Raw genomic sequence first — 26,851 nt, 5'->3', positions numbered from 1 at the left:
TGCTTCTAACAGTATAAATAATTCAGCCCTGCCAAAATTTAAAAATCACTGAAAAATGAAAGAAGCTTCTACAGATACTTGTAGGAATGCAGGTGACTTGTAGAAACCTAGAGAAGTTTGGTACTTCTGGTCCTGTTGGATCTCTTGTAACATTCAGTTCCACTGTCCCAAAGGTGGAAAGTCCAGTTGCTTCTTGAAAAAGCATCTTTGGAATAACCATGACCTGGATGACTGAGAATCTCCATAAATATCCAGTTCCACTAATAGTAGTATCCCTCTGGACTACATGCAAGGGTTGAGATTTGCAAGCACTCCTGTCCTGCTTTTTTCCTGAATTGTCAGTTCCAGTAGCTGGGGAGGAGGATGAAAGGTTCTTAACCACTCTTCTGTGGAAAGCCTCAAGTTCAACTCCCTTCCCCATTTTTATTGCTTATTTCTGTAGTTTGGTCGTAGGCCACAAAAATTAACAACATAGCAACCACTCTAAAATAAAAGTAAAGTTCAACAAATCAGAAGCAGAATAACAAGAGTTGGAAGGGACCTTGGAGGACTTCTAGTACAACTCTGTGGTGGCCTGTTGGCCGCCAGCCCCCCCCCCCCCAGCAGCTGAATAAGAGGAAGAAGGGGTGTGGGAGTCAAGATCAGTATTAAGGCAAGAGCTCAGAGGGGGAAGAGGGAATGGAGCTGGCAGAGAGAGACAAAGAGGTGGAGCCTGAGCTGTCCATCAGCCCTCAGATGGAGAGTCAACAGCTCCCAGGTCTGGAGGTGGCTGATGAGGAAGAGGAGGAACAGCTGGGTCCAGTGTCTGATGCACAAATGTGCAGGAGTCAGAGGAGAGGAGAACAGTGGAAATCTATTGGCTGATCCTTGGGAAGGAAGAGCCACTGCTGCTATTGAAGCCCCACCCTAGCTCTGAGGATAAAAGGCAGGGGTGGAGGTGAATAGATGCGGCAGACAAGTATTCATCTTCTGATTGGATGGACTTTAGCCTGGGTTGAGAGAGAAACATTTTGCCAGGGTTGCCAGCACGTCTAATAACGTGTTTGAGTTAACTTCAGAAGGTTTGTTGTGTTTGGGGAGCTGGGTCAGAACAAACCCCCTGCTGATTCCACTTCCGGTTTCTGGGGACGACAGACATGCTGTCCGCCGTTCGCCGTCCTGGTGGGCTCCCCCTGATTCAGGGGGGGCACAGGGTGCCTTGTAGGGGCATCCTGCCGAAGGGGCGGCTTGCTGGAGCCCCCTGGAGCGGCAGGGGCCACAGGGGGGCTGCCAGCTTTGCCCTAGGCACCGGGAGGCATTAGGGGGTGCGCAATGCCACGCGCGCCTTCGTCCTGAGGAGATCGGAAGAAATGCTCTACGTGAAGGCAACAGCTGAAATGCGGTGAGGAGGGAGTTCCCTCGGGGTCTTTTTCTTACTTTTCTGAACAATAGCTAAATAAGGATTAGCAGCTTTCCTAAGACTCTTCGATCTTCGTAAAGTGTTAAGATTGGAGAGGGGGTTTTTTCTCCCCCCCCTCTCAGAAAAGCGGCTTTACACGATCTCACTCTCTGAGGAGAGAGAGAGAATTGGAAAAAAAAACTCTTTTGATATTCACTTCTTTCAAGCAGTGGGATAATGACTCTTTAGAACAATCGCGAAAGAAAGAATGTGAGCTGACCTTATAAACTATGAATGGAAACTTTTTGAATGGTTGCTTTCCGATCTCCTGGGAGGACTGAGCCAAAATGGCGTTTCTTCCCCCTTTTTTACTGCCATTATAAATGAACTGTTGCTTTTGAAAAATCTTCTGGTTTGGAATTACTATACCCCAGTAAACTCTAGAGGCATCTCTTCATATAACCTTCCTTGGATTGGGAAAAAATGACTTTAACTGGCGGGGAGCTGTATTGAAAGACTAATATCCCACATTGGACCCTGTCTGCCTGTGGACCCTGCCCGGCGGTGCACTTCTGCAGATGCCATTTTTCTTGTCTAGACTTATAACTTTCTCTGAGTTTTGCAATGCCTGCAAAGAAGCCCCCCCCCCTAAACCAGCGTCGGCTCCAACATCCTCTGTCTCAAGCCCTGTCCCCCAACAAATGCAATTATCTTCTTTTCTACAACCTAAAGCTTCTGAGGGGGAACAGCTGTCTCAAGAAATGTTCCATCAAGTGTTCCAGATGCTTATAAAGGGACAGAATGAAATTAAAAAGCAGCTGGCGGATTTAAAGGAAGAACTCAGAGAGAATCAACAACAGACTTCACAAAATAGACAAAAAATTGGCGCCCTGGAAGAGGGTGCTGTGGGGATGGGAGAAGAGGTGAAGGCATTACAAAAAAAAAATACTGGAATTGAAACCTACATGGAAAAAGTGGAATTTGAAAGGATGTTGTTCTTTCTTAGATTTCAAAATATACCTGAAACGGAGGGTGAAGATTTAAGGGAGACTATGATAACAATGTTAGCAGACTATGTTAAAAGAGATAAACAACAGCTAGAGTGGGACATTGATCTGATATATAGAATTAATTCAGCATATGCTAGAACACACAATGTTCCAAGGGAAGTCCATGTTAAATTTTTTAGAAAGACTACAAGAGATGAGATTCTAGGGGTTCAAAGGGGGGAACCTTTAAGATATAAGGATAAAGAAATAACCATTCTAAAACAGATACCAAAAAGAATAAGAGATAAGAGGAAGAAATTCTTCTTTTTAACTAAAAATTGTATGAAAAAAAATCTGGTTCAGATGGTTAGTTCCAGAAGGCTTGTTGATTTTCTGGGATGGTGGTAGAGTGAGAATTAATTCAGTGGTGGAAGCAGAAGCCTTCATGGAAAAACACAAGACTCTTCTAGACCGAACAAGAGACAGTGCACAAGATATGAAAGGGGGAGGAGCCATGGCTCAGCCAACAGACAGGGGAGAGGAGGCAGCAATGAGACTCAGGTCACAGAAATGAATTAAAAGTACATTGCAATTGTTAATATAATGAAATGGTTAGAAGTGATATAAAGTATGATTGAAGATGTTAAAGAATTTGAGGCAAATCTAAACTGCTAATATGTATGTAATAATGATATTTTGATATATATAAAATAAGAGAGAGATGTAAGATCCCGGGGAATCACCACCTTCCGTATGATGTAGCTGTCAAAAAATTTTTCCATACCTATGTACCCTTTTCCCCAAAATATTTGTAAAAACCAATAAAACTTTTTTTAAAAAAAGAACAAACCCCCTGCTCAAGCAGGAGACCCTATACCATTTTAGACAAGTGGCTGTCCATTATTTTCTTAAAAGCCTCCAGTGATGGTGCATCCACAGCTTCTGAGGGCATTACCTTCCACTGATTAATTGTTCCCACTGTTAGGAAATTTCTCCTTAGTTCTAGGTTTCTTCTCTCCTTGATTAGTTTCCACCCATTGCTTCTTGTCTTTCCTTCATATTAATAGACTAAAGTAAAACTAAATTATTAGCATCAAATTTCAGAATTAAAACCCCAGAAAGATCCATAAAATTGCAATCAATCGTCTGCTATAGATACTAAGGTAGATTACTATAGATAAAAAGCAGGGATGGATATAACTCATTCTACATTAAACAACTGCATGATGCTATGTGTCTGTCAAGAACGCCTCCTTCAGCAACCAAGAAAGAAATCACTTAACTCCATTTGTAGAATTAATAGTACTTTTACTAGTTATGAAAAGATAGCAGCGAAGTAAAGCAAGGTCTGAGCCAGAAACGCTCGAAAGCAAACTCCCCCCAACAACCCCCACCCCATTGCCCAATCTGCAAATCCCTTAGGTGTCATGTGGGTGCATCTCCAAGAAATTACATCAGGTTGGAATGCAAGATAGTTAGCCTTGACCAACTCCAAACATCAGCCATCAGCATGTGCAGAAGATGGTAAGAACAAAACTCCCCTTTTAACTAACCGCCTGTACCAATTATTTCCCATCCCAAATACCATCCTCCCCCCATTTCTATGGCAGCCGAAAGCAAGTAGCAAAGCAGAAGCTGCCAGTATCATCTTGGGGTGAAGCATCCTCTGAGAAGCGATGGAATAGAATGGCACCTGGACACTGTGAGCAACTGGAACAGGTTTAGATTCAAGAAAAAAAAATTCAGAACATCTTTAGTTGCGGGAAAGTTCTATCTTTACCCTTGTGGTGGGATACTCAATTGTTATCTCAACTGTCAATTTGACTGCTTGACAATTAGACAATGTTGTCTAGGTGTTGGACTGGTACCTAGAGGATATGAGTTGAGGTATTCTTAAGCTCAGTTTTAGCAAGACCATGAAGCTGTGAGTATATGGACCATCTGGATCTGTGAACCATTTCATCATTAGTTCTGAATGGCATTGCACTGCTCCAGATGTACACAGTTGGGTATGTAATTAACTAGTATCCAATTTGGGGGTCTTCCTGGACTTCCTGCTCTTGGTTGAAGAGCAAGTTGTGGCCAAGATTAATCCTGGCTGACAATTACATCTATTCCTGAGAGGAAAGACCCTTCCTACAGTCATCTAAGCCTCAGTCACCGTGTATTAACTACTGAAATGTGCTTTACATGGGTCTGTCTGTCAACCTCAGTTGGAAATGGGTTGAACAACAAAGTGCTCTTCTTCAACTAAAGAAAGGAGATGCACCTAACATCTTTAGGTCAAAAAGTGACGGGAAGGACAAATTAGACAGGGAGAAGCTGTCAGGCCTAAGGAAGCTCACAATCATAGCACAGAATGACAATTAAGGAATATTGCAGTTTAAGGATTATGTGAAACAATTTTTCCAACACACTCAGCAATTTCCCTATGATATTGGTTATATCTTATATAATAGCAATATCAATAGCATCTAGGCTTATATACTGTATGTACTGCTTCATAGTGCTTTACAGCCCTCTCTAAGTGGTTTACATAGTTAGCATATTACCCCCCAACAATCTGGGTCCTCATTTTACCGACCTTGGAAGGATGGAAGGCTGAGTCAATCTTTCGCCACTCAGAATCAAACTCCTGGAGTGATCAGTGAGTTAGCTGGCAGTACAGCATTCTAACTACTGCACCATCACTAAATTGGCATAGTGAATGGGCATACTGTATCTTCTATTTACTTTTAGTCTGATCATGTACTCTGTTGTGTGTAATACTACAGTACAGTTTCTTCAAGGAAATAAGTTGACCTCAATAGAAGTCAAGATATTCCAGATATCTTGTAATAAACTCTTAATAGCTGTCTGGCTTATGAGATGATATTTTGGAATTTCACAAGTTCTCCCATCAGTTCCAGTCCCCAAAGCACCAGACTTAAGTTCTTCTTCCTTAAGATAAACTAAAGAAAGGAATGTGCATTCAAGACAAATTGACAATTTTTATTATGAAACATAGAAATGTATTTCTGCTGATTTGGAGAAATTGTAATTCTGCTGATTTGGAGAAAGACAAAAAATCAAACCTGTGCAGAAAACATCCTTGTAAAAGATGTTGCAGTTTACATTGGATTTCCACGGTTGCATCCAGTGTTTTTTATTTGCTAACTAAGTGAAAACTATAGCAAGTCTACACTTCCCAACATTTGCTCCAGGATGTTCCTGAATACATTTATTCTGTGTCTAAAAATGTAAAAGAAATCTGTCACAATGTATTTTATGTAGAAACAGTGAACTGGGGAAATGAATTCTGATAGCAGCAACAAACGGAGTCTGCTGCCATCCATTGTTCACAACTAAAAAGTTCATAAATATTAGCATCCATTCAAAAAGTCTCATAAAATCCAGACTTTATTAAATTGTTACATTATTTCACTGGACTACAGGCATAGATTATAATCAAATAAACCCCAAAATAGAAACAATGTTTAATGTAATAAAATAAACCATATACTATAATTGAAATACATTTTATAGTACCCTTTCTCTAGATTCTTATTTTATTTTTGGGAGTTAACTGCAATGTGTTAGTTACTTTGCAAATAATTGCAATGAGTTAGTAAATTTGCAAATGTCTTTGCAATAAGTTAATTAATAATTTGCATTTATATAGATGATGTAAGTTTTCTTTTAAAAGAACAAATGTGAGCAGCTTTTCAGTTTTGACATAATCAAAATAATCAGAATCAGAATAATGAGAATCACACTCTAACATAGCTGAAGAGCACAAGTTTGGATAAAACTAATATCATTAAACAAATATGAAGCTTGCTGGAATGCTTCCATTGCACCCTGCTCCTTTCTAATTTTGTTTTCATTCAATATTTTCAATATGGCTTACTTCCATACAGATGCACATAGCCTTATGTGAATAGCATGATGTTTTGTAATGGATATTTGATCTTGAAGGTCTATAGGAAATTATCGTACGTGTGCTTTGAGATCAATACTAAGTCCACTTCACAAACAACTTCAACTTGATCTGGTACATTAACCTGTGTTTGTTTGTTTGCCTTGCAAACAAATTAATATGAATTTCCTGTGACGTTTCCTTATCATTTGGTTGACAGAATAGCAAGAAGAGAAACACAGTGAAATGAGTCAATTCAGAAAGATATATGGTAATAAATTCAGAAGTGTTCCTTGTAACCTCTCTCATTGTCTGCTAGGAATGCAATTTTCAGATGTATTTCATTTACTTTGATGCTGCCTTTATGCATAAAAAGTAGAATACATTTTCTTCTCTCTTCATTTTATTGCTCCAAACACTCATGGAAAGTTTGGAATATTTATTTTGGAAAGCGGATGAAGAAAGAACAATTTGACATGACCTATTGTAAAGCCTGTCATAGGATATCTTTATGACAGGGAAGATACAAGCAGAAAGGCTAATAAAATAAACTACAAAGGAAATGCAAAGGAAGAGTGAAACTGCATGTTACTTGTAATATTACAGTGGGACTCTGGTCTCACACACACTCCTTATGAATTTAATCTGTTTCAATTTCAGTTATATGAATTTAAGTACTGCAGTTTGAGTTTAAGAAAATTGACTTCTTCATTAATCATAGGGAAATAGAAAACAACAGTCATAAAACAGGAAAGCAGCATTTGGGAGTGAAAAAATATTGAGCTGGTTGGACATATCAGAAATAATGAGAGATTAGGTCAAAAAGAAATATTAAATCAACATCTTCACCAAGAAGATTTGATATTATGGTCAGAGGACATGATATACCTTTTTATTTGTTAAAAAAACTAAAGACTCATTTCACCTATAGGCAGTGTAATATTTAGTATGCTTTTAGTTTAACATAAGTGCCCCCAAACAGATGCTATAAAGTTCTGGGCTACAATTCAATATAGGCATATCGAAAGCTTGACAAAATGCACTGGAAATAATTAAACTAAAACAATAATTCTCTGTTTGAATTGCAATATAGAAAATCAGTTGCTAATGTAGCACAGACCTGCACAAAATGCACCCAGTAATCTGACATTTTGTTGAATTCCCTAGTTCTCAGATTGTAGTAGATGATTGCATTAAGAGACCATTCAGAATAATAGTGTTTGTTTTATTTTAATATCAGATAATAAATGCTAAAGAGCAGCAAAAACTATTTTTCTATGCATTTTTTTAAAAGCTCAGTTCATTTCTCTACATAACATGGTAATGATGGAGCTAGTGTGATTGATATCTCATTCAGCAAAATAATTATTGTTTAACAATGGTCCTTATCTTTCTAGAGATGTATTTAACTGAGTAAAGTTGTCTTGATAAAAGTGATCACTTCCTGTCATAGAGTAGGGAGGAGAAAATGAATTTGAATTCAGAATAGAGCTGGAAGGGACCTTGATCTTCTAGTCCAACTCCCAGCTTATTAAGCATGATTTGTTAGCCATTTACAAATCCGTCTGGTGGTGATGCTGTTTAGCCCACATTATTCCAATTTACCAAGAAGTAAGTTGTGGTCTACTTTGTCGAAAGCTTTACTGAATTCTAAGTACACTATGACCACAGCATTTCTCTGATCCACGAATTGAGTCTTTTTGTCAAAGAATGAAATAAGATTTGTTTGGCATGATTTGTTTTTGATGAAGCAATGTTGGCTACTGACTATAACTTTGTTTCATCATTTTCATCATTCTATTTTCTCATTCACGTCCCTACTTTTCTTTGCCAGGTGCTTTAATTTACACAAAAGTATACCGCAAGTTGTTCAAATTCTTTTTCAATTGTTTTGCAGAGATATTTATTATACTGTAGAAAATAATATAGAGGTTAAAAGGTGCCACAGAAATGAATTGTCACAGATGCTGACAATCTGTATATTTGGAACACAAATACCGAAAGCATGTGTTTCTGATATTTATACGAAAACCACATATATTGTTGATAATTCCAATAACCATTCAGGAAATTTATATTAAAACAAATAGCACACAATGAGAATTTTTTTTCATTTAAAAAGAACATTGGGAAAATGTATGTAAAAATGTTGCACTGATAAACTATATATTGAAAACCATACATATTAATAATTGAGTACAAAAAAATCCTTATGTCTGAGAATGCTACAACAAATGAAAAGAAGTTTTTATTATAGTAATGCCTAGATAGTACCTATGTTAGAAGGATGCCTAATAAAAAGGTTAACTTATTTAAGTAGAAGGGAACAATTTAGTGCTTGCTAGTCTTCAGTCAGCCATTGAATTCATTTTTATTTTTAGTTTACCCAACATTGTTTATTAAAGCATTACCTACAGGGTCTACTGGTAGAGTAACCTTTTTAATTAAAGAAAAGAGATTATCCATGTTTATTGCTGACTGGAAGACTCTTAAGGACATTTTGCATAAATATGAAAAAAAATATGACTTATGGTTCAGATGATTAGATAGGATAGATTATAAAAGGAGATAAAGATGATGTAATTTTAGACAATGTAATATATATTCATACTTATAACTGCAGTGAATAATATTACTTCTTTATAGAGCTATTTCTTTATACTTTTTAAAAATTTCGCTTGTTTTTCTTTTCTTGCAGTTTTTTTCCCTTTTGGTTTTTTTATTTGAATTATGTCTTTTCTACTTTCTTACTTATTATTAATTTATTCTAGCCTGTGTGTGTGTATGTATGTATGTGTGTATGTATGTGTGTATGTATGTGTGTATGTATGTGTATATATATATATGCTGGTTTTGTTGTATTCGGGCCTTTTCCCGTGTAAGGTTGAGATTGTTTTTGCAACGTTTCGGCAGGATCTCACCTGCCATCTTCAAGCGTGGGCTTAAAATGGGAACGGAGACAATCTCAACCTTATACGGGAAAAGACCCGAATACAACAAAACCAGCATACCTACACACGTGAAAATCTACGAAAACACACACACACACACACACACACACACAGACACACACAGACACACACACACACACACACAGACACACACACACACACACACACACACACACACACACACACACACACACACACACACACACACACACACATATATATATATATATATATATATATATATATATATATATATATATATATATATGTTGTATTTGTGCTGATAAAATAAAGGGAGACTAGTATAGATCCATTTCGAGCTATTTAGCTCTCATCAGCTAGCCATACCCTTACTGGGATTCGAACCTGGGCTGTATTATACACTAGGCAAGAGTTTTAGCCACTATGCCACAGGCTTCTCCTCCTTTACTGAATCCCAGTAAGGGTATGGCTAGCTGATGAGAGCTAAATAGCTCGAAATGGATCTATACTAGTCTCCCTTTATTTTATCAGCACAAATACAACACAAATATAAAAAGGCAACATTAAAAAAAAAAATATGGGTTTCTGCCTGGTTGGTTTTCTGTGATGAGCCGAACGGACAGAAAGAGGGAGGAGTGAGCTCCCTCCCATATTAGGTCATACCAGGGGTTGTAACACAAACATATATATATATATATATATATATATATATATATATATATATATATATATATATATATATATATATATATATATATATATATATATATATATATATATATATATATATATATATATATATATATATATATATAATTTGTGTTGTATTTGTGCTGATAAATAAATAAAGGGAGACTAGTTTAGATCTATTTCAAGCTATTTAGCTCTCATCAGCTAGCCATACCCTTACTGGGATTCAAACCAGGGCTGTATTACATATTAGGCAGTTGTATTAGCCACTAAGCAACAGGCTCTCCTCCTTATCAGCTGAGCCAGGGAAATAGGTATGTATTTGTGTTACAACCCCTGGTATGGCCAAATATGGGAGGGAACTTACTGCTCCCCCTTTCTGTCCTTCGGCTCACTGCAGGAGACCATCCAGGCAGAAAACCATATTTTTAATCTTGCCTTTGTTATGTTTGTGTTGTATTTGTGCTGATAAATAAGGCTTAGTGGCTAATACATCTGCCTAATATGTAATACAGCCCAGGTTCGAATCCCAGTAAGGGTATGGCTAGCTGATGAGAGCTAAATAGCTTGAAATAGATCTATACTAGTCTCCCTTTATTTATTTATCAGCACAAATACAACACAAACATAACAAAGGCAACATTAAAAATATGGTTTTCTGCCTGGATGGTCTCCTGCAGTGAGCCGAAGGACAGAAAGGGGGAGCAGTAAGTTCCCTCCCATATTTGGGCATACCAGGGGTTGTAACACAAATATATATACATATACACATATATACATATATACACACACATACATGTATGTATATGTATGTGTGTGTGTATGTATGTGTATGTGTGCGTGCAAAAAAAACCTATAGTCATATATAGTGTACATACTATATACTACAGTATATGAATAATATATGCAAATAACCCTATAGTCGTGTGTCTTCATGGAAGTCATGTGCAGGAAGTCAAAATCAGTAAGTGCTGCATTATGATTAAAACTTGGTCTGTTTGTAGATGTATGTTTTCATCATACAGGTAGTCTTCGAATTACAACCATTACAGTACAGGTAGTCCTCGACCACAATCAAGCCCAACATTTATGTTGCTAAGTGCATTTTGCTCCATTTTACGCCTTTTTTTGCCACAGTTGTTAAGTGAATCATTGCAGTTATTAAGTTAGTAGCCTGGTTGTGAAGTGAATCTGGCTTCCCCATTGACTTTGCTTGTCAGGAGGTCATAAATATGAGCCAGCTGCCAAGCATCTGAATTTTGATCACATGACCACAGAGATGCTGCAATGGTCATAAGTCTGAAAATGGTCGTAAGTCACTTTTTTTCAGTGTTGTTCTAACTTTGAACGGTGATTAAACAAGCGGTTGTAAGTTGAGGACTACCTGTACCATCCGCTTAGTATCACGTGATACAATTTGGTTGCTTGGCAACTGGCTTGCGTTTATGAGAGTTGTAGTCATGCAATCACAATTTGGGATCTTCCCTGTCAATTTGGGGAGCAAGTTGCTTATTAACTGTGGGATTCACTTAATGGCCATGGTAAAAATGGTCATAAAATCAATTCTCCTCACAGGATGATTTGCTTAATTGCATCACTTAGTGACTGAAATGCTGGTTCCAATCGTGGTCATTAACTCAAGGACTATATTTACAAAAGGAAAAGGTCTTCCATCACTCTGGGTTTTTAATGAAGAAACAATATGTTCAAAATACTGAACAGATTCAATCAAGGAATTATGACAACAGATATCTAAACATGAAAGTGGCTCTATTTCACAGTAACTTTAGTAGTGTGGCAGAGATGAGATAGCAAAAGGCTTTTTTGAATTCAGAACATTTAAGTTTAATTGCAATTGTACTCTTTTCTTAAGTGTGTCTGTGTGTGTGTAATAGGCACTCAGTTGCACATATTAAGGATATTATCAATCCAAATACTGTTATACATAGCAACAAATGGTATAGTTGTTAACATTCCTAATATCAGTATTTTTTGTGGCTATTATTTAATATACAAGTGTCCTCCAGAATGCCAAGTTCCTTCTTCAGTTAAAAATTATGATCAAAAAATGTCCTTTCCTTTCCTTTCCAATTCCTTCTGCATTCAATTGTGAAGCTTACATTACTTCCAGAATGTGCAGATAGGTTGTTACTGCCTTACGATGGGCCGGAATGCAATCTTCCCATTTTAAAGGCTCTGAATATACTGTAACTGTCCTATTAACTATGTATTTTAATTTAAACCAAGAGATGCAGCATAAGTAAATGGAAAATAGGCAATACTCATGAGTGATTCAGTTTTCTGCAGACTGGAGAGAATTAGATACCTTTTGATAATGTGTAGTTTGAAGGATTTTTATTCAATTTGGGAAATAATGCATTTTACATTTCTCAACATTTTTTTTCAAGCCTTTCAAGCAATCACACACAAAATCTCACAATACAAGAGTTCTTAGTAAACATTCCCAAGACAAGCACTGCCATGGCAACCCTAATGTAAACTTGTTAAATAAACTGGCACAATTCATGATACAAATATCCTACATTCAAAACTACAAAATTATTGCTAGGATGTGTTTGACTTTGGTAGACATCTATGGTACTTGAACGTGCAGATTGGATTTCTCAAATCGTAATCGTATATCCAAATCAGCCAATATAATTCTGATCTCAGAGCTCTGCCAAATGTTTAAGAAGTTTGTTGAAGCAAAAGTTATAAATGAAACTCATACATTGCCGTACTTTTTCTTGTGTATGCCCAATGTTATTCTTTCTAAACTTGTGTCTGCTTCAGTGCTGTTTGTGTTTGTGTGTATATACACTCACACATGTGTGCCTCAAGAACAGCACGGGTTTGGCCATATAGCAAAAACATACAGTGCTGTCTATATCACAAATCAACATGGGAATAACAAATTTCTCCTGTCCCAATATACAGCCTCTGCTATTCTGTACTTATTAAAATATGCAGTAAAGCTCAACTTGATCACTGTTTCTTCAAACTTCAATAGTCTGCTGAATTCCCAAGGGAAAACATTGGCTGTGTTTATCTAACATGCTTGCAGGTGGTTAGCTTAAACATGGTTTACATCACTTTCTGAGTAATACAATGAATATAATGTATTTCAAGGGATACAGTGAATAATAAATTAACCATATAGCCTGGGTTTGAACAATGCACTAAATTAAAATATGCTTACCTAGTTTTTGGTTATATGCATTATACAAACGCATCCATATTTCACCAATTTGTGATGAAATTTAACACTTGTCAGTCAGCTCCTAAATAATGTATTCTAAAGACTGTGTTAAGATGGGGTGTTTTTTTTGTCATTTGCTATTGCAAATCCGTAAATAGAAGCAATGAGACCTACACATGCTTAGTTTTATTTTATCATTTTTTTAAAAAAAATATTAATGCCAGTATATTTATTCTCATAAGGAAACAAAAACTAAACGAAGTAGCAACCAACATCGAATGATCTCAAAATAGTTCTTTTAATGGAACATAAACATTTCATAGCTCTTGATTCTTTATTACAGTCATGTTTATGAAATCTTTAAAGAAGTTGCTACACTCAGTTGAGATTGTGGTATAAATTGGCACATGAAGTACAATTTACCTGTCCACACACACACAACACTTCTCACTCTTAACTCATTCATACTAACTTACATGATGCATATACATTGTGACTAAATCCACATATGGCCTAAAGCACATACAACGAAATTTCTAAAAATAACATATTCGCTGCGCTGTATTTACAACTAATGATCTGGTACTGTGAATGGCAATTTGCTTAAGGATTATTTTTGTGAACACAGGTTTAAAATGTTCAAGTTGTTATCACTATCAAATCAGATATATATCTACAAGAAGATCTGTATGATCATGTACAAATATTCTAAGGCAATTGTAGTTTGTTCCACAGGATTTGTGCTGCCATTGTTATAATCCTTTTCTCGTGTCTAGAAAGCTGTCCCTGTTAATATGCAAAAAGGCATAACGACTCTTTTCTGATCAGCAGGTTATTGGCTCAAAAATCTAGCATCTTGGGATGTGGAGATTTCTTTTAAAGTCCATGGAATAGCACCATAGAAATAGTCTTTGCCACCACAAAAAGAAAAAAAAATCCTTTTTTTCAATTGCTTGGGAAACCTTTTTTTGTTGTGGTTGTTGAAACAACTCTTTCCTCATTTTTATTGGCTTAAAATAATAATAAAATAATTAGTTTATTCACAAACATTTCCCAGGAAATGTGGAGTGACTTCATTTTTGCCAGTGGAATGAAATTTATGATGGATGTGCTGAATTATTCTGGTCCTGGTTCTGTCTGCTGATCACTGGGAAGAAGTTTGCCTGAGGCTGGCAAAAGACCAATTCCGATTTGGTTCATAGTCTTATGTAAGGGCTTAGCCTACTACAGTACTTCAGCAATAATACACTTAATACCCTCAGTTACTGACAATATCCAAAGACTGAATGTATTCATAGTGAACCATGAATGTACAACGATCAGCTCTACTTTGCTATTGAACCAAAACTGCCCACAGATTTAATTATTTTTGCAGATACAATTTTCCAGGTTTTACATGAGTATGTGGAGGGATAGAAAAAAAAAGAATCAGCTTTGCTCTTCTCGCAACTTTTCTTTGTACATTTTAAATCTTGGATATGCCACCGATGCAATTAGAATAAGAAAAATACAAAGACAACATTTCAAGTGCATGACCTCTGTAGCAGGTGAGTTTTTCCTCCTCTCCCGGATTCAAGTCACTTGTCAAAAAGTTACAAGTCAGCAGGATCTTTTTCCTGTCGTTGAAGATGGAAACAACCCTGACATTTGTCAAGCTGTGAACAAAGCTCTTACAGTCTCCTTGGAAGCATGCAATATCTTTTCACCAGTTTGCAAAGACAACCACGAATGGAGACCATATGTCGTCACCATAATGTCTACCCCTCTACAAAGAGGAGTTTATTTAGAGTGAGATGTTTCAGTTTTTCTTCTGTTTGCAATCATGGGCTAAAAAAGTCTTTGCTTTTTACTAGTACTGTCAGTATTTTTTAAAAGAATCCTTCCACCCCTTCGAACAGTCATTCTCTGTTTAATTTTGTGACTTAAGGGGTGTCTTGTGTTATTTTTGAGTGTGAACATTATCTTGATATTTTATATTTTTGTATCGTATATGAAAGCCTTTTTTGTTAATTGTATCATCTGTATGAAAATGGAGTAAAACAGAATCACCTGCTGAATAAATTTCTTCCGGGGGCTGCAGGAGGAAGAAGAAAAGAGAGAGGCTTACCAAGGCTATTCTAGAAACAACAATAAATCAATCAGACTGCAGCGATGACATTGTCTTTTTATCTGAAATGCAGTGTACTTAATCTTCATAAAATACATTAAAATGGTTTGTGTTTCTTCTGCTAAGTGAAGTGAACAAGATAATGCTGTTTTTTTTAAAAAATTAAATATTTTAAAGTTGGAATGACAGATGCAGCCATATACTGTACCTTTATTTTCCATTTTTATTTAAAGAAAAGGCAGTGTAAAGCACTGAAATTAAGATGGTAGGAACTGACAAGCCATTTCCTTCTTGTTATTGCCTCCCTCAAAACTACCCAGCTTAGACTCTGCATTTCTCCTGCTCTATGAACAAAAAAAACTGAAAAAAGAACAGAAGATTCTTCCTCCACGTTTCCATCTTCAGCTTAAAGACAATTTGATTAAGTTTCCCTTGAACTAAAATCTGCCTTGAATTAGAAATATTTGTTGTGTTTCCCTTTGATATCACTTTTTACTTAGACAGAGAAAAACATTCTCTTTTAATAAATTTTCATTAGAAAATATCAATAAATACAGAGGAATCTTCTTTCTTTTGGATCCTGAGCTATTTTAAAGGAAGGAATCTTGGTAGTTTAAATATTCTGTTCAATTAAATGCTCTGTTTGTTCATCTGCCAATGAATATTATTTTGGCAGGGTAAGGATTGCATTTGGCCTTTATATGGTACGCTGAGGTACATGCCAAAAGATTGGTGAAGCAAAAAGACATACAGCAAGATAGAAATAGCTTTTATTTAAATTTAATTATGATTATACTTGCTTAATTAAATATAGAACTTTTAAAAATACTGCAGAAATAATTAAGAATTTGCCAGAAGGACGAACCCTAGATGTTACTTTGTTTGTCTAAAATTGCACTATGTACATTATAACTCTTCTATATTCTATATTCTGTAAATTGGTACATATTGTCATCTTTAATGGTTGTATTCAGTAGGACAAGCCTTTTGCTTGAAAAGTTGTGAGTAAATTATCCAACAGTTTTTCACAATGAATTAATCTCACTGTTCATTAAATAACCTAAGATATATAAATATAGGCAGCTTAAGAAATTGATTCAAGTCTTGTTAGCTACCAGATTTTTAAAGTAACAAAATAATGTTAAAAAAAAACTAAATTAGATATTCAATTTGATTAGCGGTATTTTGACATGGCCTAAAGTTATATACTTCTTTGTTATTGTAATAACTTGGTTTAGATATGAGAGTGTTCCATTTGAATTAAACAATTTTTTTTGTCACAAGTTAAAGGTGAAATGGAAACATGGAAATACTACTTGGAAAACCTTTATAGTAAATCTGACAGGAAAAATTCAATTTTTCTTCAGGACTAATCCCTCCCTCCCAAAAAAAGTATGAGAGATTCTATATTAAATGAAAAAGGTAGCTGCCACAATTGTTTTGTTTTCTGTTTCCAGTCAGCACCTCTGAAATCATTTTAAACAATAACAGAATGTCTAAAATTCTTATTCTTCTATACACCTTTGTGTATTGTTTCTATGTATCTGCTTCTTGGTAACATTTTTTTTTTGCAAGAAACAAAAGTTATCTGATTCTCTTAGCTTTAAGAAACAAATATTTTCACTGCAAAATACTAAATTACTGATACAATCCAGTAAGCTACTTTAACACAATTTTTCTGAGCACAAGTTTAATTTTTTTTCCTAAACAGTAATCCTTTCACTGCACTGAAGCTTTCTTTAAACTCAGAGATATTTTTGTTCTAACAAACTGTGGACATGAAAGTCTGCTAGAGAAAAAATGGAAAAAAAGCAGAAAGATGCTAGTGCATAGGTACCTCTATGGCACATTTACACATGCTGTTCTGATATTTTATGAAGAAATTCGATAATTGCGAAACTTAAAAGTGACCTACCCCTGATCCACAAAACCGGCCAATCCTCAGAGCAGATGTATCATGACCATCAAAGACTTCTAAGTAGTCATAGCCACAGTCTGCTTCTTCTTCCACTTCAAATGTCTGAAAAATTAACTCTATTCGATAGCCATGGTCTGATACCAGCAACCATTCGCAATCTGCTTGAACTGGGTAATTATTATCACCAAACTGAGCATGAGAGTAAAGGTCTCTCATTTTGCTTTCAGCTCTCAGGCGGCCACCACATTCTGTGTGCAAGATGGGGGAAAGAAAAGATTTGAGCCTTAGTTCTAGTTTTGAAAGGGATCTAATTTATTTTTCTACCACGATTGAGAAGCACCAAGAACAAAAGAAAAACCACTAGATGTCAGTATAAACAAGGAAATAGACATCATAAGACATTATTTGATTCCAGCAGAAAACCATAATTGCTGGCAGAAACTTTTTTTTTTTCCATGAAAGAATTTTGATCACCAAGACTTATAATTCAGCTTGATTTAAAATATATTCTGCAGCAAAACACTATGATTTGGTTTTCCAAGAAATAATAGAATGGATTATTAAATTGTATTCTGTGTATTTGGTATATGTATATTAAAAATATTCTGTTTTCTGCACAAGGGACCTAATTAAACTTTCACCCACAGGGGTGTTAAACAGGTATCCATTGAAGTTAGTAAAAATTATTTTCACACCTGTTGAATGGGTTGCTTGGAAGCCTTTTCTTTGAACTGACGCATCAGAGACAAATCGGAGAAACATTTTATTTCCTGTGGCAATAAGAGGAGCTGGTATCTTATTTCCACATAAACGCCCCAGAATTGGGGATTTTTCATTTTCTCCATCAAACACCTCTAGGTGGTCATAAGCACATTCCTGGTGTTGTTCAATTTCAAACTCAATAAATACCTAAAAAAAATAGCAAAATATTAATCCAGAACTTGTGTATCCCAATTACAGTTATACTGTACATATTGAGCAGAATCATTCCAAATATTAAATTAAATATTAGAGAGCAGTATTTGAAGAAGCAAACAATGAAATAATAAAGGTCTAATTTAGCCCAAGTATAGATATATTTATGAGAACTTTGGAGATTTACAATACAATACAATAGCAGAGTTGGAAGGGACCTTGGAGGTCTTCTGGTCCAATCCAGGAAACCTTATACAGTTTCAGACAAATGGCTATCTTCTTAAAGACTTCCAGTGTTGGGGCATTCACAACTTCTGGAGGCAAGCTGTTCCATTTAGTACAAGTTATTTTGGATTTGATCTAATTATGCTCTTAATAGCTTTCTCAGTTTTCAATCATCATTTGCATTAAAAATACAAAGATATTTATTCCTATCATCTATCCATGATAGAAGTAAGAAAATCTAGATTATGTCTAATACGTGTTGATTTTTTCAACTTTATAGGATGTTTTCATGTTTTTCAGATAACTAGAAAGAAAGCTAAAGGAAAATTTCAGAAAAATGTTATAAAACTAATTTTAAAACTATATTTTAGAGTTTTTAGAATTGCATTCATTAAATAAAGGTAAAGTGTTCCCCTCGCACATATGTGCGAGTCATTGCAAACACTAGGGGGCGGTGCTCATCTTTGTTTCGAAGCCAAATTTATTTATTTATTTATTTATTTAAACTTATTAGTTGCCCCCTCTCCCCACAGGGACTCGGGGCGACGTACACAAGCAACAGTCAACACAGTGTCATACAGAGGAGGTAAAAAATAAATAAATAATTACAATACTGAAAAAGGTTAAAACCTCAATAACATTAATAGTTTAAAAACTAAAATTAACAATTAAAAATGACCTAGGGGTGGATAAGTTGTCGAGTTATGCCAGGCCGGCTAGCCGAAACAGGTGGGTCTTCAGTTTACTGCGGAAAGAGCGGAGATCAGTTGTTGTTCTAATGTCTGGGGGGAGGTCGTTCCAGAGGGTAGGGCCCGCCACAGAGAAGGACCTACTCCTGGGCACCGCCCTCTGACAATCTCTAGAGGACGGCACCCGGAGGAGACCCTCTCTGTGTGAGCGAATGGGCCGCAGGGATGTATGGGGCCGGACACGATCCCGTAGGTAACTAGGCCCTATGCCATGGAGCGCTTTGAAGATGGTAACTAACACCTTGAAGCGCACCCGGTAGGCCACAGGAAGCCAGTGCAGCTCGCGCAGGAGCGGTGTTATATGGGAGAACCTCGATCTCCCCATAATTACCCGTGCGGCTGTATTCTGGACCAACTGCAGCCTCCGGGTGCACCTCAAGGGGAGCCCCATGTAGAGAGCATTACAGTAGTCCAGGCGAGACGTCACCAGCGCATGAGTGACTGTGTGCAAGGCCTCCCGGTCCAAAAGGGGTCGCAATTGGCGCACCAGGCGAACCTGGTGGAACGTCCCCCTGGCCACGGCTGCCACATGATCTTCCATAGCCAGCCGGGCATTAAGGAGGACGCCCAAATTGCGTGCCCGTTCCACCGGGGCTAATTGTTCATCCCCGATGGCCAGCGATGGAATGTGCTGGTTGTACCAGGGTGCCGGAAGCCACAGCCACTCTGTCTTGGAGGGGCTGAGCCTGAGCCTGTTGTCACCCATCCAGACCCACACGGCTTCCAGACAACGGGACATCACTTCAACAGCCTCGTTGGGGTGGTTTGGGGTGGAAATATACAGCTGAGTGTCATCAGCGTACAGATGATATCTCACCCCAAAACCACGGATGATCTCGCCCAGCGGTTTCATATATGTGTTGAACAGGAGAGGCGAGAGGATCGACCCCTGTGGGACCCCACAAGTAAGGGGCCTCGGGGTCGACCTCTGCTCCCCTGTCAACACACATTGTGTCCGGCCAGAGAGGTAGGAGCGGAACCACCGCAATACGGTGCCCCCGATCCCCAACCCCTCCAGACGGCGCAATAGGATACCATGGTCGGTGGTATCGAAAGCCGCCGAGAGGTCTAAAAGGACAAGGATGGAGGAAAACAACCCCCATCCTTTGCCCTCCAGAGATCATCCACCAATGCGACCAAGGCCGTCTCCGTGCTGTGACCGGGCCGGAAGCCGGACTGGCACGGGTCTAGATAATCATCTTCCTCCAGGTGATGTGGGAACTGCTGAGCCACCACACTCTCAACAACCTTCGCTAAAAAAGGGAGGTTGGAGACAGGACGATAATTTGCTAGCTCCATTGGGTCCAGAGAAGGCTTCTTGAGCAGGGGTCTCACCACCGCCTCTTTCAAGGCAGTTGGTAAAAGGCCCTCACCCAACGAAGCGTTCACCAGTCCCAGTAGCCAGCCTCGTGAACCCTCCCAGGAAGCCAGTACCAACCAGGAGGGACACGGGTCCAATAAACATGTGGTGGCTCGCAGTCGCCCGCGCAACCTGTCCAAATCTTCGGTGACAACAGGGTCAAACTCCTCCCAGCGTGGAATCTCAAGACTCAGTGCTGTCTGAAGACATCTCCATGGTCCTGTGTTTGGCATGACTAAATGCCGAAGGTGCACGGAACACTGTTACCTTCTGCCCAAAGGTGGTTCCTATTTTTCTACTTGCATTTTTACATGCTTTCGAACTGCTAGGTTGGCAGAAGCTGGGACAAGTAACGGGAGCTCACTCCGTTATGCGGCTCTAGGGATTTGAACTGCTGAACTACCGAACTTTCTGATAGACAAGCTCAGCGTCTTAGCCACTGAGCCGCTGCATCCCTATTAACAAAATATATATTTTGATGTTTTGACTGAATACTCAATTTTTTAAAAGGAGGAAAATTTCCTAAACCTAAACTTTCAAAGATTTCTTTTCTTTTCATTCCTATATGTTATTTTCTTTTGTTCCAATGTAAGTAATTTTCAAGCTTCCTGCAGCAGTTAATAAATGTGTGGATAAAAGAAGGCCTTCTGATTTTCATATGAACATAGTTATCACTTGAACTAGACAAAAACAGCTTTTCAAAATTCTTGAACTAAATCTTGAGCACAGAAGTTGGCTGAATAATATTTCTGAATTACTCCTGGGGAAATAGAAATTCTCCAATACTGGTGCTGGTAGACTTTCTCAGTGACCTATAGCATCTTTATTAAAAATCCCAATGGGTGAAGTTTCTTTATAATGTCTTCCCCAAGGATTTAATTAAGTGTAGAAATCCACAGAGACACTAGATCTCTGGTGAAATGACTGTACAATGAAAGACAGAATGTACATCCCTTAGAATCTCATTACTAAATAAATGCAAGCACACAGCCTTTGACTCATGCTCCTTGTCTACAAAATTATGTTCTACTTTGGTAAAATCTCAGCATCAAATTATTTTTCACCAACCTGAACATAAATTATCTGGGGGGAAAATTATTCCTCAGCACTTCATTATCTACAATGCTCCATTGCAGCCCAAACGTATGCAAATTTCTTTTAAGGATATTAATCACATTATACTGGTTATAACTTCCCTATACAGTAGACCTGTTTCTTGAACATGGGAATCAGTGGCTCTAATATAAGTTAAAAGGTTATTGTCATTCATTATTCTTTTCATTTACAATCCAAAGAAAATTCAGTAAAACATTTAGGGCAGGTGTCTCCCATGCATGTTGAGAGTTTAGTTGGATTATAGGAGAACACAGAATTGAATTAGAGTGGATTAAAGTAGGCATTTTTCTCTGAAAGCAGAAAAAAATGTAATCTGAAATTTGGAATTCAGGAAAAGTCAGTTAGGTTGAAGAACAGTAAACCAGAATACAGAGATTTTATAAAAAATGTTATCCCTAATTATGCTATTAAAAGAAATAGAATTTTTATATTTGGTTTAAACATAAAATGGTATTCTAAATTTGCATGGGATTTCTACTGTTTATTTATAAAAAGTTATCAATACAAGCATTAAAAAAGAGAAATATTCATCTTTTCTGATACACACATGGTTTTATATATTAAATGAAGTTAACATCCTTGCAGCTTTACCTCTAAGTTTTCCATCACACATTAAAACATCAAACAGGAATAAGAGCAGCAGAAGAACCTTCTAGCAAATAAAATTAACATGCTAAAACTATTTAAAGGAATAAAATTCAACAAGAATCAAATGCAGAGCAAAGAGATCTGTTAAAATGTCTTGGACAATAAGGCTGTTCTAATCTGCAGACTCCCTGATGGAAGTCAGCCAAAGTACAATGTGTTGTCACTTTATATTAACAGCTGTCCTTGAGAAATTTCATATCGCTCAAGTGTTGACATTTTGGCAGTAAAATGGAAATAATCAGAACAAGCACAAGTCTTGCAAGCTGAAACAGAGATACTTTCTCTTGGCGTAATACATTAAGAAAGATCAGACATTCTTATTAATAGAAAGAAGCTTGCAGATACAATATTAACAGCTGAAATATTATCCCAAATGCCACTCATAAATTTTTGTTCACTATTACAGCACAACTTTCAAAAGGGAAATCATTGTGCTATTTGACATCCACTTCACTTCTATTAAAAAGAGAACTAGATCTATTCAATCTGCAGGTCATAATTATTTGATGTCTCCTTTGTATAACAGAAATATAACTAAGTATGACTAAAGTGATTTTTCCAGTGAAAGACTGCTAATGCTGCTATCAGTTGAAAGCATTACATGGCTATATTGTTTTCCCTTTTTAGCAGTTTTTCTTAGGCTCAGAGGAAAGATGGAGGAAATGATTGGGGGAGTGTGTGTTTAGGAGAAGTAAATACGTAGATTGTTTAGAGCCCATAAAATTGTAAAGATGGCAGAATGGCTCCATAGCGAACAGATTTATCTGGAAGAATTCATAGTCAACATGCAACCAATTATGTTTTACAGAAAAGCTGTTAGTTTTACTCTAAAATTGTACGTATGTATGTCTCAGTATATATCAAACTGGCCACATGACCACAGAAATGTCTTTGTACAATGCTGGCTTCCTCGGCTAAGAAACAGAGATGACCACTGATCACTACAGATGCACAGAACTGAACAGGGGAAACATTTACCTTCACCCATGCACAAAAGGAAGCATGTTTTAATGGGATATCTTGCAAGGCAGTGTGTGCGTAGAAATGTGGGTTTATAGAATAATCCCATGTACAAGACTTTCCACTGTGCTTGGGGACTTAACATTTAAATTATACAATACACTTCATCTTAGCCCAAAGGCCAAAAGGAATTTGATCATAACTACATTTTTCATAAAAGGCAATACAGTTATAAATGTCTCTTTATTGCCTCAGTAATACATTTAGCCCATTAATACTTGAAGTAAATGTTTGTTTGTGTATGTGTCTGTATATTTTGTGTCTTTTCCTGTTTTCCTTCTGATGAAACTTGTTACTTTCTTGAAGACTGCCTAGTTAAGTTCCTGTAGGATTCTACTCTGTTGCCAGGGTTGAAAGGTTTTTCAAAAGTGGTTTGCTATCACCCCTTTCCTAGGGCTGAAAGTGACTGACCCAAAATCACCCAGTTGGTTTTGTGTATAAGGTGGAATTAGTACTCATGGTTTCCCAGTTACTGATGCCTTAACTATCACATCATGTTGACTTTCATATTATGTATGTTGCATCATTTCAAACTGATGGTAAGCCTCTTTTCATACCCTTGAATTGTAATTCATTATAAACACAGTCAGCAAATGACATTTTTGCAAGACCATGCAAAGAACAACCTCTCAGCCCCACACAATTCTTACAATGGAGGCCAAGAGCCTTGAAGCCAGGTGGGTCTCCTATTGCTGCCCCCTTTCTGCTATTAATATAATGCTAGAAAAATATCCTCAAAACATTTGTAGAAGTCAGAGAACCTGCTGGTCTCAACTGAGGCACAGGATCCTACTCTGTTGTCTGAATGGATGTGATTCAACAACTGATATCATCTTATGAGGAATCAAAGGGAATGGGGCATTCCATTTCCTCAGGCAGCACAAGCAGGTAATCAGGTAATCTTAGAGACAGATTAATGGCTATAAATGATGGATAAGCAACATTGCAAACTCAGGAAATACAGTACAAAGTGACTTTAGAATGATGCTATTTTTGATATAGCTGATTCTTGAGTTATTTAAATTAAGTGAGGTAACTTGTCACTAAATGACAGTGAGAAAAAAAAATACTTCCCGACCAAATGAATTCAAGGCTATGTGATAAAAACTCTAAATAAGGTAGAGAAAATGTCAAACACTCTGTCCTTTTAATGCAAATCCAGAACTAATTGTCAACTTTTACACATGTCTAGTACTTGCCATAGGATGATAGGATTATTTTTGGCCTCATAAATGGCTCTTCAGCCACACTCAATAAATGAAGTCATTTCAAGCCCACTTGGGAAATGAGAAATAGATATTTTTTACTGAATTCCTGTTTGTATGAGCTGAGGTGGCACAGTGGTTAGAGTGCAGCACTGCAGGCTACTTCAGCTGACTGCTAACTGCAGTTTGGCAGTTCAAATCTCACCAGCTCAAGATTGACTCAGCCTTCCATCCTTCCAAGGTGGGTAAATGAGGACCCAGATTGTTGAGGGCAATATGCTGACTCTCTAAACCGCTTAGAGAGTGCTGTAAAAGCACTAAGAAGCGGTATATAAGTCTAAGTGCTATTGCTATATTTCAGTTCTACTACAGAAATCTCTAATCTTTTTGGACACTTACATGCTTAGAATCATGACAGCATGTTGCGGGGAGGGGAATTTCTCCACTCACAATATGGTTGCACAGCCAGTTGGAAAATTAAGAATTGACATGGGGATGGGCTCTGGATGGTGGGAGAACTGCTGCAATACTTATACCATGGATACGATTTTGGAGTCAAGCAACTGTTTTTGAAGGGCAAAAAGTGATTCAGAGTACACATCGACATACGCATAGGGTCAAGAATACGTCAAAGTAATTGCATCTTTTCTTGAGTTTCACATTTGCTCTCTGCTTATGAGGTACTCCTGACACCTGTTCCATATGTGCCCATGCAAGCTACAAATCACTTTTTTTTCTTTTGGAATATGAATATGAGTGTTGGCACTTATCAGAGATCTCTAATCTAACATCCGTACTGACAAAACAATATTTTAAAAATCTGTCAATTCAATTTTTACTTCATTAACAATACTGTTGATTCACCTTAAACTTTTGATAGATTTGTTACTAATATTAACTGCTACTTACTATTTTGACCCTGTGACCAGGTGTGGCACTTATTTCCCAGCTGCATTCCTTTCTGCTTGGGTACTTATCAGGCCAGTTGGGGCTTGTGATAATTCCATTTGGGCTGTGGATTTTCTGTTCGCATTCAGCTGCATTAATGATGGATAGAGAGCATCAATGAATTGAGTGAAAATATATAATATCGCTAGATAATCCAGATATTAATTCTCTGCTTTATGGAAAAAAGGAAGCATTTGTTAGAAGCTAATATGGCATAATACTTCAATATTAACTATCAACAATTACGATTAGAAACTCATTACTGAGAACAATGTGCAACAATCCATAACACTAATTTGGGGAGTTGTGCAAATAATTTAAGATCTTCATCCTTTTGAATATTTGGTGTGGCTGTTTAATGGCCCTCCCATTCAGTCACTTGTACATTCATCTGCCTGCACAGAAGATGCTTCAGCTGACTTTGAGGTATCGTGGTCATACAATATTTGAATATTTTGTATAACTTGCTACATAACACTTTTGAATGAAATAACTTACAAGCTTTGAACAGGTGCAAATACATGAATAAGATAAAATGCACTCAAGCAACTTCTTTAAAATAAGGTTCTCTGGCATACTACTTTTTACCTTCCTTGCAGTCATGTTTGTTTTCATGAAGCACAAATCCATTCCGACATTGGCATACATAGCTTCCAAAAGTGTTAATGCATTCATGCTGGCAGCCACCATTGTCCTTTGAACATTCATCTTTATCTATAAAATATACAACACATTTACTCTACGAAGAAAATTTACCTCTATATTTCATAAAAAAAGAAACTTAATGGTTTAGTTAGGTTTAAGTGCCTGTGGAAAACTTTCCCCTTAAAGTATAGAAAAAGGAGCCATACATAATAATCAGCAAGGAATTATATACTCCTTAGGATTTCCTTGATTTGACTCCAATTGCCTCACAATTGGGCAACTGTATAGAAATAAAGGTCAAAATTTTAATAATTGATAAATTAATGTATAACGAGAATATATATTGTGTTAATTGGCAAATTCTCATCACCAAAATGTTTGAAGCATTATGCATTTATATATGTGTGAGTGTATATGTACGTTTGTGTATTAATAACATATATGGTTATTCAATTGTGTTGTTTTATTTAAAGAGTTTGGATGACAATCAGAGGTGGTATTCAGCAGATTCTGAACAGTTTTTGGTCAGACCCTGCTGAGAACCGGTAGCAGAAATTTTGAGAAGTTCGAAGAACCAGTAAATATCACTTCTGACTGGCCCCACCCCATCTATTCTCTGCCTCCTGAGTCCCAAATGAGGAAATGATGATTTTGCAGTAACCTTCCCCTGGAGTGGGGAGGGAATGGACATTTTACAGTATCCTTTCTCTGCCATGGCCACCAAGCCACACCCACAGAACCGGTAGTAAAATATTTTGAATCCCACCACTGATGACAATGGAATATTTTTCCCAATTAACACTGGGACAAAAATAAAACTGGAGAAGGATACAATAGTTTGGCACTGGTAATGAATGATGAAGTACAAAAATCTTATCTATGATTTATATAAACAAGGATTCATATTC

General features: G+C 37.1%; 1 protein-coding gene and 1 long non-coding RNA gene across 3 annotated transcripts in view; one reads left to right on the top strand and one right to left on the bottom strand.

Moving 5' to 3' along the window:
• LOC309395537 overlaps positions 1-26,851 on the top strand; it is a 448,057-nt gene that overhangs the window by 108,007 nt on the left and 313,199 nt on the right. The gene's annotated exons all lie outside the window — the stretch shown is intronic.
• The window catches only part of TLL1 (tolloid like 1), a 142,055-nt gene continuing 127,438 nt past the window's right edge, over positions 12,235-26,851 (bottom strand). For both annotated transcript variants that reach the window (XM_081959862.1, XM_081959863.1), the window contains 5 exons: positions 25,887-26,012; positions 25,260-25,387; positions 17,808-18,021; positions 17,110-17,360; positions 12,235-15,161 (listed from right to left, as the gene is read on the bottom strand). In XM_081959862.1, the coding sequence (XP_081815988.1) occupies positions 15,027-15,161; positions 17,110-17,360; positions 17,808-18,021; positions 25,260-25,387; positions 25,887-26,012 (854 nt within the window). In that variant the 3' untranslated portion in view covers positions 12,235-15,026. The remainder of the gene's footprint in view (positions 15,162-17,109; positions 17,361-17,807; positions 18,022-25,259; positions 25,388-25,886; positions 26,013-26,851) is intronic.

Source organism: Natrix helvetica (assembly GCF_964273705.1).
Source record: "Natrix helvetica genome assembly, chromosome: 7".
Classification (NCBI taxonomy): domain Eukaryota; kingdom Metazoa; phylum Chordata; class Lepidosauria; order Squamata; family Natricidae; genus Natrix; species Natrix helvetica.
Note: the sequence above shows the minus strand (reverse complement) of the source record. Positions and strands in the feature narration are given on the sequence as shown.